Source organism: Panthera pardus, unplaced genomic scaffold (assembly GCF_024362965.1).
Source record: "Panthera pardus isolate Hobbes unplaced genomic scaffold, ASM2436296v1 HiC_scaffold_26, whole genome shotgun sequence".
NCBI lineage: Eukaryota > Metazoa > Chordata > Mammalia > Carnivora > Felidae > Panthera > Panthera pardus.
Window position 1 is genome coordinate 19,072,824 of NW_026526832.1, and position 17,152 is coordinate 19,089,975.

At 39.6% G+C, this 17,152-nt stretch overlaps 1 protein-coding gene across 1 annotated transcript in view; it reads right to left on the minus strand.

Annotated features, from left to right (window-relative positions):
- Positions 1 to 735: 735 nt before the first annotated feature.
- SLC4A1AP (solute carrier family 4 member 1 adaptor protein) overlaps positions 736 to 17,152 on the minus strand; it is a 28,239-nt gene continuing 11,822 nt past the window's right edge. The window contains exons 6-14 of the mRNA XM_019448862.2: positions 16,514 to 16,674; positions 15,643 to 15,712; positions 15,089 to 15,275; positions 11,164 to 11,275; positions 8,961 to 9,201; positions 6,147 to 6,233; positions 4,846 to 4,913; positions 3,139 to 3,208; positions 736 to 1,079 (exon numbers count right to left, since the gene is read on the minus strand). Coding sequence (XP_019304407.1) covers positions 1,030 to 1,079; positions 3,139 to 3,208; positions 4,846 to 4,913; positions 6,147 to 6,233; positions 8,961 to 9,201; positions 11,164 to 11,275; positions 15,089 to 15,275; positions 15,643 to 15,712; positions 16,514 to 16,674 — 1,046 coding nt within the window. The 3' untranslated portion in view covers positions 736 to 1,029. The remainder of the gene's footprint in view (positions 1,080 to 3,138; positions 3,209 to 4,845; positions 4,914 to 6,146; positions 6,234 to 8,960; positions 9,202 to 11,163; positions 11,276 to 15,088; positions 15,276 to 15,642; positions 15,713 to 16,513; positions 16,675 to 17,152) is intronic.

Below are 17,152 nucleotides of genomic sequence, written 5' to 3' on the forward strand. Positions count from 1 at the left end.
ATGCAAAATATATAATATACACTGTATAAAAAAAGGAAAATATCACCCCCATCCACTCTCTTGCTCGGTCACAGTGTTTCTCCTGACTACTCACTGGGTCTGCTTCCAGCCTAATCCACCAACTCTCCACCTTGCTTCCACTCTGAGGCTTTTCCTTCCTGTGGAAGTGAGGCATTCGTTAATGTCGGGGCGGGGGGGGGGGGGGGTGGTCGGGGGCAGGGGATGCACTGGGGGAGAGAAGACATCTTCTCGCATTTCTCTGTGTTTCCGAGAGGAAGGAACTTTTATTCTCCTCTCCACAGAAGTGAGAAGCCCCATACTGGACAGAACACACCCAGCTTTCCATTCTATGACCTTATTTGCACCTTTCCACAGGAGGAAGAGAAACTAATCTGATTGATCTGAGTCCAGGACATTCAAAGGACTGAGTTTTTATCAGGACTGATGCCTGAGTGCGCAAGGTGTGCCACGGTCCCGGACTGCATCCTGATAAATCAGCGTCTGTCCTCAAACCTGGCAGTGGGAGGGGGTAGGAAGCTCCCCCTCCGTGTCTACTTTCAGTTCCAGGAATGACAGGGACACCCAGGGTCACACCATGGCATGACCTCCTATCTCAACACTTATTGGAGGAGGAGGCCATATCAGTGAATCCTAGAGCCCAACTGCCAGAAGCACCCTATTCCTCAGAAGCACAGTTCCTAAAACTTAACGAATGAAAGACACTGTGGCCTTAAACATGAGACATCTTCACCTTCTCTTTTAATAGAGTCATGTCTCTCACTTTACCAATTCTCAAAATATATGGTTTCTCTTTACATACATACACAAACACTTTTAAACATAAATGCCAAATTCAAAAGAAGCAGAGGAGTAGATAAATTTATGGAGCCACAGAACGGGAGAAAAGGCCAGTCACCAGATTTTACAAAAGATCACCTGAACTCCTTCTCTGGACATTCAACTTGATATATTATCCTAAATATCCCATGTCACATGGTCCACAAGTCTTCCTTTAGGATTCTGAAGCAGTCAATAGCCATACTTGTCATTAAGATGGGTCCTGCCATCTCCACTTTGGCCTAGATCAAAGTATAAAGAAAAAAAAGAAATACATTCACTTCTCCAAAGTCAGGAGGGAAAAGATACCCAGACATTAGTGTCCGAAAAAGTAGAACAGACAAAGAGGTTTCTTCTATTCCAGAACTCTGCCCTTTTGCATATGATTTCAAAACGTGGTCGTCTTTTCATTTCTACCTTCACATTTATTAGCTGATAAAAAGCAAACATTTCTAGTACCAAAATTTCTGTTAACTACCAGTGTATGAGAAACTTGATCCATAGAAAAGCAACCTGTGATAAGCTTATGGGGAGCAAACACCTCATATACTGCCTTAAGTGCGTGTGTATGAACATAAGCTGTATACTCTCTATAGAATGCAATTCACAATCTCAAAAATGTTTATAGTCTCTCATCCAGTATGTTAACTTTTACGACTTTTTTTTTCTACACACACAACTCTACACTTGCAAAATTATGTTATGTTAGAGACTACTTACTGCAGAGTTGTTTATAATAGCAAAATTGGAAAACAGCAAATATTCACTGAGGGAACTGGTTAAATAAGTAAAGGTGTATGTATACCATAAAAAAGAACTATGCTACAAGAAGAAAGAAAGAAAGAAAGAAAGAAAGAAAGAAAGAAAGAAAGAAAGAAAGAAAGAAAGAAAGACCTATAAATAGATACAAAAGGATATCCATAGAGTGATAAGTACAAAACAGAAAGATACAGAATATGATTCTATTTGTGTAAAAAAGGTGGTGAAATATCATGTATTTTATTGTTTACACAGGCATTTCACGTGACACATATAAGAAGTCACAGAGGGGCTCCTGGGTGGCTCTGTCTGTTAAGCATCTGACTCTTGATTTCGGCTCAGGTCATAAGCTCACAGTGAGATTGAGCCCTGAGTCAGGCTCTGTGCTGACAGTGTGGAGCCTGCTTGGGATTCTCTTTCTCCCTCCCCTCCCCTCAAAATAAGTAAATAAACATTTTTTTTTAAGTCATAAGAAAGTGATATTTTGTTGGCTTTAATGGAAAATACTGAGTAGCTGAGGTAGAAACAGAAGTTGTTGTTTTTTAACTTGAAAGAAATTTTAAAATACATGCAGAAGAGAAAAATACAATGAACCTCCATGTACTCATCACCCAGCTAAAACAATTACCAATATGTGGCAAATCCTGCTTTGTCTACTACTCCCTCATCCTCTGCTTCTACTGGATTATCTTTTTTTTTTTTTTTAATGTTTATTTATTTTTGAGAGAGAGAAAGAGAGGGAGGGAGGGAGGGGCAGAGAGAGACAGAGACACAGAATCCAAAGCAGGCTCCAGGCTCTGAGCTGTCAGCACAGAGCTCGACATGGGGCTCAAACTCATGAACGAGATCATGACCTGAGCCAAAGTCAGACACTTAACCGACTGAGCCACCCAGGCATTATCTTAAGGCAAATCTCAGTTATCATTCCACCTGTGAACCTTCTGTACATAGTCCTAGAAGAACTTTTCCTAAAAAACATAATTCACACTTTGAAATAATTAATAATTTCCTAATAGTATCAAACATCTGGCTAGTATGCAAAATTATCCAACTCGTATGTAACTTTTTTAATAGTTGTTTGTTCCAGGGGCGCCTGGGTGGCTCAGTCGGTTAAGCGTCTGACTTAGGCTCAGGTCATGACCTCATGGTTTGTGAGTATGAGTCCCTGCATCAGGCTCTGTGCTGACAGCTCAGAGCCTGGAGCCTGCTTTGGATTCTGTGTCTCCCTCTCTCCCTGTCCCTCCCCTAGTTGTGCTGTATCTCTCTCTGTCTCTCAAAAATAAATAAATGTTAAAAAATTTAAAAAAAAAATAGTGGTTTGTTCCAATAAGGATCCAAGCAGAATCCACAAATTATACCTGGTTGATGTATCTCTTTAGATCTTTTACTCTACCTGTTCCTCTAGAAGGGAGAATTTTCCCACTTCATACTCTTATAAAAACTTCACATTTTGAACCTTAAACATACATTACCTACTCAGAAATATAAATAAGTCTTAAGGAGAATAAGTCTTAGAAGAGAAGAAAAGTAAATACAATCTACCTTCAGGTGGGACCCACACACAGTAGTCTGGGTCATCTTCTGGATATCTGGAGGAAAGTGTTGCTGGAAGCTGCAAAGAAAACAGAAGTTATTTTACTGAAAATAATTTTAACTCTAAGAACTATTATCCCTATGCCTGTCAGCAAACAAAAACTAAGAGCAGCTTCCATTAATTACCTTCGCATAAGTAACCAAAAAATGGGAGAACATCTCTGAACCTTGACTTTTTCCTGTAAAGCCTCAACAAGTTGATTTTCAGCCAGTGAGAGTGAGTGAGGTTTTTTAAAAGAGGCAGTTAACAGAGATATGAGTTCTAATGGTATGATCTCCATACAGGGAATTTTGGTATTTGTCTTTTGATCTAGGTGGAGAAAAGAGTTAACAGAGCAAGCCTAACTGCTATCCTTTGAAAGGCCTGTCTGCAAGGCTGGCCCTCGCCTAGTTTCTGGGGACTTGGATTTCAGGAGGGTTCCTACTACCCTGATAAAAGTGGCTCACTATGCCTAAACTGTCTGTAAAAAACAATAGGGTTCGTGCTGAACATCTACTTTCCTTCTTGGAGAATGAAACTGGAGTACATGCCAGGCAGGAGGTACCCATATGATCAGTCCCCAGTGGGCACTGAGTCTCTAATGGGCCTCGCTGGTTAGCAACATTTCACAAGATGTCACAACTCACTGCTAGGGGAATTAAGCACATCCTGTGTGACTCCACTGAAAAAGGACTCTTGGAAGCTTAGCCTGGTTTCCTCAGACTTTGCCCCATGTGCCTTTTCCCTCTGTTGACTGTGCTTGGTATCCTTTACTGTAGTAAATCACAGCTGTGAGTATAACTACATGCTGAGTCCTGTGAGGCCTCCTATGAATTATCTAGCCTGAGGGTGGTCTTACGGACCTCCTAACACAACTAGCAATCCCACTTTTGGAAACTTACTGTATCCATACAAAATTCTGTACACACAAGATTAGTCCTTATAGCATCGTTATAATAAAAGACTAGAAACAACCCAGCGTCAGGGTGCCTGGGTGGCTCATTCCATTGAGTGTCTGACTTCGACTCAGATGATGATCTCACAGTTTGTGGGTTCGAGCCCCATGTCGGGCTCTGTGCTGACAGCTCAGAGCCTGGAGCCTGCTTTGGATTCTCTGTCTCCCTCTCTCTCTCTCTCTCCCTCTCTGCCCCTTCTCTGCTCGTGCTCTCTTTCTCAAAAATAAACATTTTTAAAAATTAAAAAGAAAAGAAACAACCCAGCGTCAATCTATGGAGAAATGGTTAAGTATAGTACATCCATACAGTAGGAAGCCCTTGGTATACCAATACCTATTATGATTTCCACAATAGGTTAAAAAAAAAAAAAAAGATGTATAATGCAGTACATTACATTCTATTTTCCGTGTAATAAAAGGTCAAATAAGAATATATTATTCAAATGTCTTTGTATGGCATAAAAGGATATGAACAAAGGTTCACAAATTAATAAAAGAGGTATATGCACAGTTATAGGGAACAGTGTGGATGGAGACAACAGAGAATTCAGAAAACAAAAATTCAAAAATAAGAGAGCCCAGACTTCTAGAAGAGGAGGTATTAGGCAGTTGGGAACTCTGCTAAGGTGATCCCTAAAAATTCACTCTTCTGAATGTGGTCCATGACAAGGGGATTCATTTTTACTCCTAGAGACATGAAGATTACGACTAAGGTACTTACTTTGCCTGGACCGGGAGCTTTCTTTTTCTTCAATTCATCTCTGTTTTTCTCATATTCATTCTTTGATGCTAATTTGAGAAAAAGAAAAAAAAAAGAGGCAATAGCTATTTCAGAATAAGTAAAATAGAAAGGAAAAATTCCTCCTTAAAGAACATTATAAAAATTGAACATGTAACAATCAAATTCTTAAAAATTCCCTCTACTGTAAAGATTCTATTAAAGAGAAAATTTTCCCTCTGCTAATAACCCTAGCTTTCAAATCCAAACGCTGTTCTAGAGCTTGAATGTAATCGCACTGTTTGAAAAAGGAAAGGAAAATGGGCTGATTTTACTATTCTACAGTTCAACCATTACAGTTTAAAGCAGTAGAGGGGTGCGTAGGCAGCTCAGTCAGTGAGCATCCAACTTTTGATTTCGGCTCAAGTCGTGATCTCCTGGTTTGTGGGTTTGAGCCCATATCTGTACTGTTAGTGCAGAGCCTGCTTGAAATTCTCTCTCGGTCCCTTCCCCACTCTCTCAAAAATAAATAAATAAACACTTTTTTTAAAAAAAAAGCAGGGGTGCCTGGATGGCTCAGCTGGTTAAGCGTCTGACTCTTGGTTTCGGCTCAGGTCATGATCTCACGGTTTGTGGGTTCGAGCCCCACATCAGGCTCTGTGCTGGGTGGCTGGTGTCAAGCCTGCTTGGTATCCTCTCTGTTCTCCCTCTCTCTGCCCCTCCCCTGCTCATGCGCGCTCTCTCTCTCTCTCTCTCTCTCAAAAATAAACATTAAAATAAATGTTTATTTATTTTTTTAATGTTTATTAAACATGAAAAACACAAACGGTAAGATGATGACCTGAGCTGAAGTTAACGCTCAAACGACTGAGCCACCCAGGCACCCCAATAAACATTAAAAAAAAAAAAAAAAAAAAAGGGCAGTAGAAAACCAGTCCTTTTTATTAAAAGGCCAACTTTTCAACCAATTTCTTTTAATAGTTTTGGAATCACTCCCATGATAGGCACAGACTCATCTCTGGGAGATGGAAAATTGTGGAGGGCTATGCATGGCCATGGGAAGAGTGAAGGCATCAGGTATTCTGCAGGTCAGGAAAATGGAACCCAAGAGGCAGAAAAGGAATAAAGAAAGGCAAATGGGATGGCAGCAAACATAACCTCTCATATGTTCCAGCAGCTTCTCCCCCCAGCATGCTCTGTGAAAGGCCACGCTCTGTGCTGCTTCAGCTTGACTCCAACCCCTCCTCTGACACCAGCTGGTTGCTTATGTGCAGAGCAGCTAAGGAGGTGGCTACGCTACTTGCCTGAGGGTTCCTCACATGATGCAGCTGTTTCACTAATCTCTTGATAATCTTTATTCTGTTGCACTTGGCTGAGTTGAGACATGTTTTCTATAAAATGCAGAACCAGAGTGTACTGTTATTATTTAATTCATAGGAGGGAACCAAGAAAACAAAGGCAAAAGCAAGAAAAGCTAAGTAAATACATAATCATCCAGCCTTACCATCATTAGCTTCAATAACCTTAATTAGATTTTCAAAAAAAAGTACCTCCATATGGCTAACAGAGAAACCAATTTTCCACTTTAAAAACTGGCCAACTCTGAGCTAAAACTTTTCAGCAGTACTTACCAAAACCCTTAAAAATGTACATATTCCTTGGCCTAGAAATTCTACTTCCAGGAACAGATTCAAAGAAAATAATCAGAGATGAATACCAAGATTTATTACATACAGTATGTTTATAATAGCAAAAATTAACAAATAATGTACAGGTCTAACAATATGGAGTTGATTAAATCAATCATGGCACATGCATATGATGGACCACTATGCTTATTGAAGTCACATTTTAAAAGAACATTTTAAGACATGGGAATGCAAGCTGGTTCAGCCACTCTGGAAAACAGTATGGAGGTTCCTCAAAAAATTAAAAATAGAACTACCCTATGACCCAGCAATTGCACTACTAGGTATTTATCCAAGGGATACTGGTGTGCTGTTTCGAAGGGACACATGCACCTCAATGTTTATAGCAGCACTATCAATAATAGCCAAAATATGGAAAGAGCCCAAATATCCATAAACGGATGAATGGATAAAGAAGATGTGGTATATATATACAATGGGGTATTACTCAGCAATCAAAAAGAATGAAATCTTGCCATCTGCAACTATGTGGATGGAACTAGAAGGTATTAGGCTAAGCGAAATTAGTCAGAGAAAGACAAATATCATATGATTTCACTCATATGAGGACTTTAAGAGACAAAACAGATGAACATAAGGGAAGGGAAGCAAAAATAATATAAAAACAGGGAGGGGGACAAAACATAAGAGACTCTTACATATGAAGAACAAACAGAGGGTTACTGGAGGGATTATGGGAGGGGGATGGGCTAAATGGGTCAGGGGCATTAAGGAATCTACTCCTGAAGGGGCGCCTGGGTGGCTCAGTTAGTTGAGCGTCCGACTTCAGCTCAGGTCATGATCTCGCAGCTCATGAGTTTGCATCCCACGTCGGGCTCTGTGCTGACAGCTCAGAGCCTGGAGCCTGCTTCCGATTCTGTGTCTCCCTCTCTGCCCCAACCCACTCGCATTCTGTCTCTGTCTCTGTCTCTGTCTCTCTCAAAAATAAACATTAAAAAAATAAAAACTAAAAAAAAAACAAACAAAAGGAATTTACTCCTGAAATCATTGTTGCACTATATGCTAACTAATTTGGATGTAAATTTTTAAAAAAATTTTGTTTAATAATAAAATTTAAAACCAAAAAAAATAATTTAAAAAATTGATTAAAAAAATAAAAGAACATGTCAAGACAGAGAAAAAAATAGATTATAAAATAGCATGTACAACATAATCCTAATAGTGAAAAAAAAAGAGGCCTAGAGTAATCCCTAATCAGCTGCAAATTTACTAATTAATGTATCTTTACCAAATTTTAAAATCTTCTATTTTTATACACACACATATTTCCTTTGCTCCTTTAAAGAAAAAATACAATACTTATTGCTCCCTTTCCTGCTGGCCTGCTTATATGCCACCCTCACAATATATGGATCAGAGACTAGACTCATTAAAAAAGCATGTATTACGCACCTTGTTTGAAAAGGCTAAGCATTTTGCCAATAACTAAACAAAAGGAGAATGCAAAAACAAAAGATCTCTCACAGATGAAAAAAAACAGTAACTTTTCTTTTCTCAAACAACTGAGGATGATTCAAGAGAATGTCTACATACCAGGCCTGTTGTTTTATGTAGATAAGCCTGGTTTGTTTTGGAAGTAGACATGCAAACTTTCCCACACATATTTAATGTCAGTTTTTGTTTTGTTTTTCGTCAAGCTCTCTATTTTCTGTGAAGTCTTAATATTGCCAGACAGTTTGGCCACCCTGCAGGAAAGTAACTCCTGCAGTGGACAAGGAGAGAAAGATACTAAAATGATAAACAATCATCTCTAGGGGTGAGACTGCAGTAGATCTCTCTTTTCTTCTTTGGACTTTGATGTATGATCGGAAGTTTCTAAAATGAATTTATCTTCCTTTTATAATCAGAAGAAAACATATTCAAAAGCCAATCAATTCCCTCTTTTTCATCAAGCCTTTGCTGAGGTGGGTCTCTGCTAGGTGTTCTGCAAGGTACCACGGACAAAAAGATGAATAAGGCATTATGCTTCCTGAGCAGTATGCACAGTGGGTACAATTATGCTTAGCCTCTGTTTTAGGGATAGGGAAAAAAATGAGCAAGAGGAGGTTTATCCTTAAACCACCTAATCAGGCCTCATCATGAACCTAGTCCACTGCCCTCCAATCACACAGTGGCAGCTGCTCAGCATTATTTCATAGCAACTGTGGTTTCAGATTCCACAGCTTTCAAAGTTTCACAACTCTGGAATAGACTGGAAATGCCTGCCCTTATTTTGCAATGAGGATAAATAATGACTGACAGTCAAAGAAAGACCAAGAAAATATGTTTCCACAGAGTCAGCTGTGTTATATATCATAAAGTGCCACAAAGTCAAAATGCACAAGCAAGAACTGGCTTTGCTTTTTAGACCTCTGCACAATTAATGCAAATGCCCCACTGAACAGCATAGGAAGGAGAGGAAAGATTTACCATGGTTTTTTGTTTCTTTAGAACATGTGAGATCAGTGGGAGGCCTCGCTTCCTGCACTGCTTCTTCCAGCTCTATCTCCGCCTGTAACCTACTGCTCTCAGCCTCCATTTTTTTCTTTTCATCCTCCTCCTTTTCCTTCTCCACATCTTCTTCTTCTTCTTCCTCCTCCTCTTCTACTTCAGGCTCATCCTTCATTCTCATTAGAGCTGGAGGGAGTTCTGGACGTTTGGGGGGTAACTTCTATAAAGGAAACAAAACCATGAATGAAGAGTTCCACATAATGAGAAAGAGACAACTCTCTTCAAGGAGGTTAAGCTAAACGTGGAGAATGTCTAACACCTCCAGGTTGATGAACCCTGCAGAAGTCTGCTGGAAGGAGGACCTGCACATGAGCTTTTATCCATCTGTGGACCCTTAACGCATTATCTTTATTAGTTTCTAGGGTCCAAAGAATATTAAGTACAAAACACTTGAAACAGCTTGTAGGGAATGAAAACATTTATTCCAGGCGAGTACCTGCTGCAGGAATTCTGTCCTGTTACCCCTCAGGGGGTTAAAGGATCTTCATCACAAAATCTAAGAAACAGATTATTTGCCTAGATTTTTCACTTTAGATTTAACTCAATTTAAGGAAATAAGACATGTAAATCGGTAAAACAGATGCTGAAGAAAAGACATTCCTTGAAGAATAAAGTCAAACATTCTGATCAAGACCTCTCAATAAAAGTAATTATTAGAAAAAGTTGATTGCAGCTTAAGAAATAGAAAGTACCAAAGTGTACGTTGGGCATATCATTTTCTAAATAAAGGATTTAATTCAGTAATCTTTTCAAGAGAGCTTTTTATTTTTTTAATTTTATTTCAAGTAGGCTCCATGCCCAACATGGGCCTTGAACTTATGACCCTGAGATTAAGAGTTGTATGCTCTACTGACTGAGCCATCCAGGCACCCCTAAAGAGAGTTTTTAAGTAGAGTTTTTCCGCTAACTAAAACACAAGTACTTCCAGTCCCCCCATCCTCACAGAAAAACCTCCATCTCAGGTCAACCACATACTCACTCACAACATATGGCTGGGACTTCAGGCTTCTTCCCCCAGATGGCAGTTTACCCTAATTGAAGGTGCTGGGGGCTGAATTCTGTCCCCACAAAATTCATACGTTGAAGTCCCAATCCTTAGTACCTCAGAAGTAACCATATTTAGAGATAAAATCTTTAAAGAGGTAAGTTAAAACAAAGCAGTTAGAGTAGGACCCTAATCCAATATGGCTGGTATTTTTTTTTTTTTTTTTTGAGAGGGTGAGAGAGAGAAAGAGAGAGAGAGAGAGCGAGCATGCACAGAAGGAAAGAGCAGGGGAGGGGCAGAGAGAGAGGGAGGGAGAGACTCCCAAGCAGGCTCCGCACTGTCAGCCCCACCTGGGGCTCAATCTCACGAACCTTGATAGTGACCTGAGCCAAAATCTAGATTCAGACACTTAACCGAGTCACCCAGGTATCCCACTATGACTGGTACTCTTATAAGAGGAGGAGGAGAGGGGAGACACCACAGGTGCAAGTGCACAGACAGGTGACCACGTGAAGATGCAGGAAGAGGGCAGCCATCCCCAAGCCTAGGAAAGAGGCCTCAGGGGAAACCAACCCTGCTGGCATGCTGATCTCGGAACTGTGAGAAAATAAATTTCTGTCCTCTAAGCCGCTCAGTCCGTGGTATTTGGTTAGGGCAGCCCTTGCACACTAATACACAAGATTCAGCTCTTTGGGGTGATGAAAACCTTCTAAAAGCTGGACCTGTAAACAGGGATGTATATAAAACAAAAACATTCACCAGTGAAGTGTTAGAGGATAACAGAGAGATCACAAAACTCAAAAAAGAGAGGACCTGGATTTGATTGCCAGTCTAGTCACTTAATGATGAGGATGTGTCCCGTAATTAATCTCTCTGACCCTGTTTCCTCACCTGCTAGAGGTAATAATTCCCACAAGTCAGCAAGTGTTGAAGGGATTAAATGAAGTAAGGAACACCACATGACAGAGCCAGGTGCAGTGACTAGATAACTAACAAATGCTGAGTCCCACCAGGAAAAGAGACACTTCTTAAATGCAACATCCATCACAAATTAATACACTGATGTTCAATGTACAAATCAGTTATATGCAAATTGACTTGAGAGCTAAAAGTTTAACACCGTGACCCACAACTTACCCCTACTGTTCCCGTTTTTAATTTGAATTTGCTTCCTCCTTTCATGGCACCAAAGAGAGGCAACGTAAGCTTTTTAGCTTTGTTTTCCACATCTGTAGTCTGACTTTCAGTCCTAAGAAGAAAGAGTAATTGTACATGTCTATTCCAGTGAGGCCAAAATTTTATCTAAAAACACTCTGGACTCTGACAAAGAAACTTCTGGGAAACAAAAATTTCCACAAAATGAATATCTAAGCATATACCAACAGGAAAAGGCCAACGGAGTCTGAATGGACAATGATACTGCTGACTGTCACAGACACAGGACTATTAAGGGCGAGATGAGGTTCTTAACTTCAGTTAAGTCCCAACATGCTACATGACTTCACCTTCATAAAATGATGCTAACAGTACGAAGGTCACTGGCAAATGGGGCAAGATCCCATTCCCACTAAGTGGCAGGAGACGGGTCCACAAAGTAAAGCCCTATTTTCCACCAACCTCGCAAGAGGACCCACAGTGTCTTGCCTGGAGTCCACACTTATCATAACCGTGGACAAAGGCTCTGATCACAGAAGTTAAAAAAACAAAAACAAAAACAAAAACCTCTGTGAAGGGGCTACACTGCGTGGTGAGTAATGACAAGGACATAATGAGAGACCTTACAACTGGTGAGTTTGTCAGCGTCTCACTGGCTGGAGAGAGTTATAACAGCTAAGCCCACTAGGGTAAAGCTAAGGAAGAGCAAAAAGAAGAGATTATAGAAATTGGGAAACAGCAGGGGCAAAAAAAAGAACACAGCAAAAACAAAAAGGATGTAGTTGAGTTGACAAGACATTCAGAGAGTAGGCAGAGGTGACGATGACAAGATAGCATGAGGAGACATAGGGAAGGGCAGGCCTGCATTCTGGAATACAGGGACAGCACTGGCACTCAAGACACACAGTGAGCCATATGAGAAAATGACCTTGCTGCTCTATACTGAAGCCCCATTTGTCACTACTACCTTCTTCTACCTAAGTCTTACCCCCTCAGTGGTGCTCTTGGGCCTAGCCTCACCACCTTGCTCTCTACCATGGACAGACCCATTGCCTTGCTAAGCCACCAGAAAAATCCTGCCTGTTTGTCCGTAAAGACTTTTCATCAAATACTATCCTTCACAGCCCCTCCCTACAGGTCTCAGGAAGGTTCTAGCACAGAAGACAAAAGCAAGAGCAACCCAGATATTCTTCAGCTCCATTAAATAGCTTGGCTTGTCTGGAAGACGGGCAAAGTCACCCCAAGGAGCCAAATGGCAGAAGACGGGATCCCAATCAAGAGCTGCTTGGGCAGGGGCAGGAGGGGTGTTAGGTAGAAAGGTTGGAAGGTCAACCAAAGTGAGAAGAGGAGGGAGAAGATACACACATCTGCACATGTGCTGCTGAAGTGAGCACAAGGTACACACATCTGAAGTCCAGGATATAAAGTAGGAGAGGGAGGAGAAACTAAGCAGACACACAGACAGCAGGAAGGGAGGCTGTGGAGGAGACTGGCATACCTTCTCTGGAAGGGATGACTTAGCAAGGGAAAGGATTTCAGAGTTGGAATTAAAATTCAATGTTAATTGGTTTACCCTCAGCTATACCTCCAGAGTTTTTACCCTTTCTCCACAAACACAATGTTACAAATAACTGCTAAGTATAACAGAAACAGGACAATGATCACAATGATGATACAGACACTTTGTCAAGTGCTGTTCGAGTCATCTTTGCAACATCACCAGTACTTCTAATTGACAGACGAGGAAGGCGAAGGTCAAAGAAGTTGCATAATTTGCCTCAAAATGCCCAAAAAGTAATTGATAGAGTTGAGAATGAAAGCCAGGGAGTCTAACTCGAGTGCTAACCCCCCTCCTCACTATCAGTAAATCAAATGCCACCAGGGTCAAACAGACCTTTGTGGACTGACCTATCAATCACTGCGTTAAATAACCAAACTACACATAAATCCTTTAACAAAACTGCTAGTAATTTAGGGACAAATTTTCTGTACAATCAAGGGCTTCAGATACATAGATACATTTTACCTTTACATCTCGACATAAAAATTGTCCCCCAGTACCTAGATGTTTATCTATACAATGCCCCCAGCATCAAGTCACAGGTTTTGTACACAGGGGTAAGGCGCCGCATACTGACAATCTAAAGCAGTGCCGTCTAACAGAATTTTCTGCAATTATGGAAACGCTCTGCATCTGCACTGTCCAATACAGTAGCCACTATCCACATGTGGCTACTGAGGAGTTAAAATGTGGCTAGTTGTCTGAAGAACTGAATTTGCAATGTCATTTCATTTTAATATCACATAAGACTAATGGGTGCTATATAGGAAGGACATCACAGATCAAAAGAAAATGAGAAACTTTCTATAATTAATTACCTTCTTAAGTGTGTGTACCCATCTGGGCAATGCCACTTTTTGAGATGCCCACCTGGATTGTCCTGGATTGTGCTCACTTAAAGTGGCTTATTTCTACAACAACCTACTCAACATTTTCAAAATTTGTTGAGACCACTTAGAACAAAATTTGAAAATATTGTCAAGTTGAAAGACTGGACCTTATTCTCTCTCTCTCTCTCTCTCTCTCTCTCTCTCTCTCTCTCACACACACACACATACACACACACACACACACACACACACACACACACACACACACACATTCATACACTCATCAATACTAGTCAAGTCTGGGAAAAATTATTCCCAAAATTTTGTTCACAAATTACTAAAAAATCTTCTCGATTTCTACAAATGGATTTGGGTTATTTTCTTCCAAAAATTTCCCCAAAATCAACTTTAGGGGATTATGCCTTCCCCCATTTTAAAGGAAGAAATTCCACTTTAAAAGTATTTAAATACATTAAAATTGTCAACTGGTTCTTAGGAATGACAAATCAGGTGTTAAAATGACAATCTGTGGTTTTAAAATCATAGATAAAAAAATGGTATTACGTTGTTGTACTTGTCTTCCTCTTTCTCTTATGAGCAAGATTGAGCATCATTTTATATAGTTATATAGCTATTTGTATTTCTTTTTCAGTGGCCTGTCAGTTGATATCCTTTTCCCATTTTTCTCTTTGGTAGATGGTTGTCTACTTATTCGAAGGTCTTTATAGATTAGGGAAATTAGCCTTTTGTGCATGTTGCTCTTTAAAATTTACTCTGGGGGCACCTGGGTGGCTCAGCCAGTTGAGCATCTGACTTCAGCTCAGGTCATGATCTCACGGCTCATGAGTTCAAGTCCTGTGTCAGGCTCTGTGCTGACAGCACGGAGCCTGGAGCCTGCTTCAGAATCTATCTCCCTCTCTCTCTGCCCCTCCCTTTCTCATGCTCTGACTTTCTCTCTCTCTTTCTCAAAAATAAACATTTAAAAAAAAATATTTTTAATAAAAAAATAAAAAATAAAGAAGTTTACTCTGCATTAAAAATTAAGAAAAAAATCAGAGCTTTCCAATGAAAAAGTAATCAATATAGTTTTCTCTAAAATTCCTACAGCAGTCCATATTTCACAAATGAAATGGCTTTTTACTCTATGAAATCACTGCCTTCTGTGCTTTAAAGGGTTCCCTACAGTCTATTTTTATTCTGTAATGATTATCTAAGAAAATAAAGATATAATGGGACTCCTGGGTAGCTTAGTCGGTAAGCATCCAACTTTGGCTCAGGTCATGATCTCATAGCTTGTGAGTTCGAGCCATGAGTCGGGCTCTGCGCTTACAGTAGAGAGCCTTGCTTGGGATTCTCTCTCCCTTGTTCTCTGTCCCCCACCCCCCACTCATACCTTCTCTCTCTCTCAAAATAAATAAACTTAAAAACAATTTAAAAAAAAGAAAGATATAATTCAAAATGTTATCTGTGCAAACATGCTTATTTAAAATTTCAAGTATAACTAAGACTTACTTACTTTTTTAGTTCTGGAATCTCTGCTGGTTTTACAATTTTTATCAATCCTTTAAGTCTCTGTAGTTCTTTCCTCAGTTCAAAAGTTCTCAGGTGAAGTTTCTTCCGGGACACACCATCCAATGCACTCCCTGATTTCATTTCTGACATGAATGCATCTAAGGAGTCCTGAGATGGCGACTCTGATAAAGCTGTCCAAGAAAAAGAGAATACATGTTTAGAAAAATTGCCTCAAATATTTTAAAACTCAGCCAAAGTTTCTGTAGAAAAGTCAGTAACTTAAAGTTGGACAGAGGACATTACTGGTATTAGGAATAAGAAAACAGGTTATAGCTTGGAGACCTTGGGACATCACTTTGCCTTAATGCACTTCATTCCCCTCATCTATTACATAGAAAGTTTAAACCAAATAATTTATAACGTTCCTTATAGTTCTAAGATGTTCTGTTGTTCCTTAGAAAGGCTCCATATTCTGTACATCTTACTAACTAGCCTGGAAGAGTGCAATACTTATGGGAGATGCCCTATACATATTTGTTTCATGGGTCATTAACTTACCTTTGCTTGACGCTTTCAGTTTCTCAGAAATTTCAGAAAGTTCCCTTTCAGCATCATTTAACTTTGCAACCTGTAATGCCCAGATTAACAGGGTTAACAAATGTTTTTCTTCTTTCAAAATATGGTAGCTTTCCTGTCTTCCTCATCTTATTTCCACTATTGTTACGAGTTTAAGAGGATTCAATCAGAAGTGTAATTAAATGTGCTCTTTATGGAGTTAACATTTTCATGCGTTTATATGATTCAAGCTGAGTTAATTTCTGAATTCAGAATTTAACAGAATGAAAGTACAGAACATAGACTTGACTTTACTCAGAAGAAAGAACTCAAGTCATTTCTTTTCACTGATGAATCAAAGAACAAAGCAAAACAAAACAAAACAAAAAAACAACAGATGTTGGGTAATGTTTTAAGCTCTGAATACTACTAATTATAGTGAAAAGACATGCTATCTTATAATGATTTCATGAAGGATATACTACTTAAGACTATTACCAAACTACATTCCTCAAAATTCCTTTCACAATTCTTGACTGCCAGAAGTCTAAAGTTGATTTCACCTCAGAATGTCCAAATTTGGAACTTTTTCCTTTCTTTTTGTGGGATTAACATCATACCCAAAGAATGCTTATGAATGGATCAAGATCCACTGTGAGGCAGACAGAGTCTCTAGCAGCAAGCCAAACTTTTCTCCAACTTGTGTAAGACTAGTTGTTTGTTACTATCAAATTTACAGATCAAGAAAGTTATACTTGAGTACCAGATTTCAACACCACTGCTTTAAAAATTGTAATTATAAAACAAATTTAAATAATATATTATCTTATTAAAAAATTAAACTACCACAGCTACTTCTATAAATAAAACTTGCCAATGATTCAAACGTCTCTGGCTTCTCATCAATCTTCCCAGCCTTCTTCATACGGTTCAGACGCTTCTTTTCAACCAGGCCGGTCCGATCAAGAAATGTGTCATCATCACTATCATAAAAGTCTTCATCCTCCCAGTTCTTGGCTTTCCTTTTCCGAGATACTAGAAGGAGATAAAAAAAAAAGTGGTAATAAATAAGTTAAAAAGAAAAAGAATCTTTCAATTATTGAAGGATTCAACAAGCTGTCAGACTACATATAAAAACAAAGGGTTAGGGTGCCTGTGTGGCTTAGTCGGTAAAGCATCCAATTCTTGATTTCAGCGCAGGTCATGATCTCCCATGCTGGCAGCGCAGAGCCTGCTTGGGATTCTCTCTCTCCCCCTCTCTCTCTTCCCCTCCCCTGCTTGCACTCTGGTTCCCTCTCATAAATAAATAAACGAACAAACTTAAAAACAACAACAACAAAGCGTTAAACCTGGAAGACATTATGCTAAGTGAAATAAGCCAGACACACGATTCCACTTACAAGAGTTAACTAGAATAGTCAAATTCAGAGAAACAGAAGGTAGAATGGTAATCATCAGGGACTAGTGGAAGGAAGAATGAGAAATTAGTGTTTAATGCGTACAAAGTTTCAAT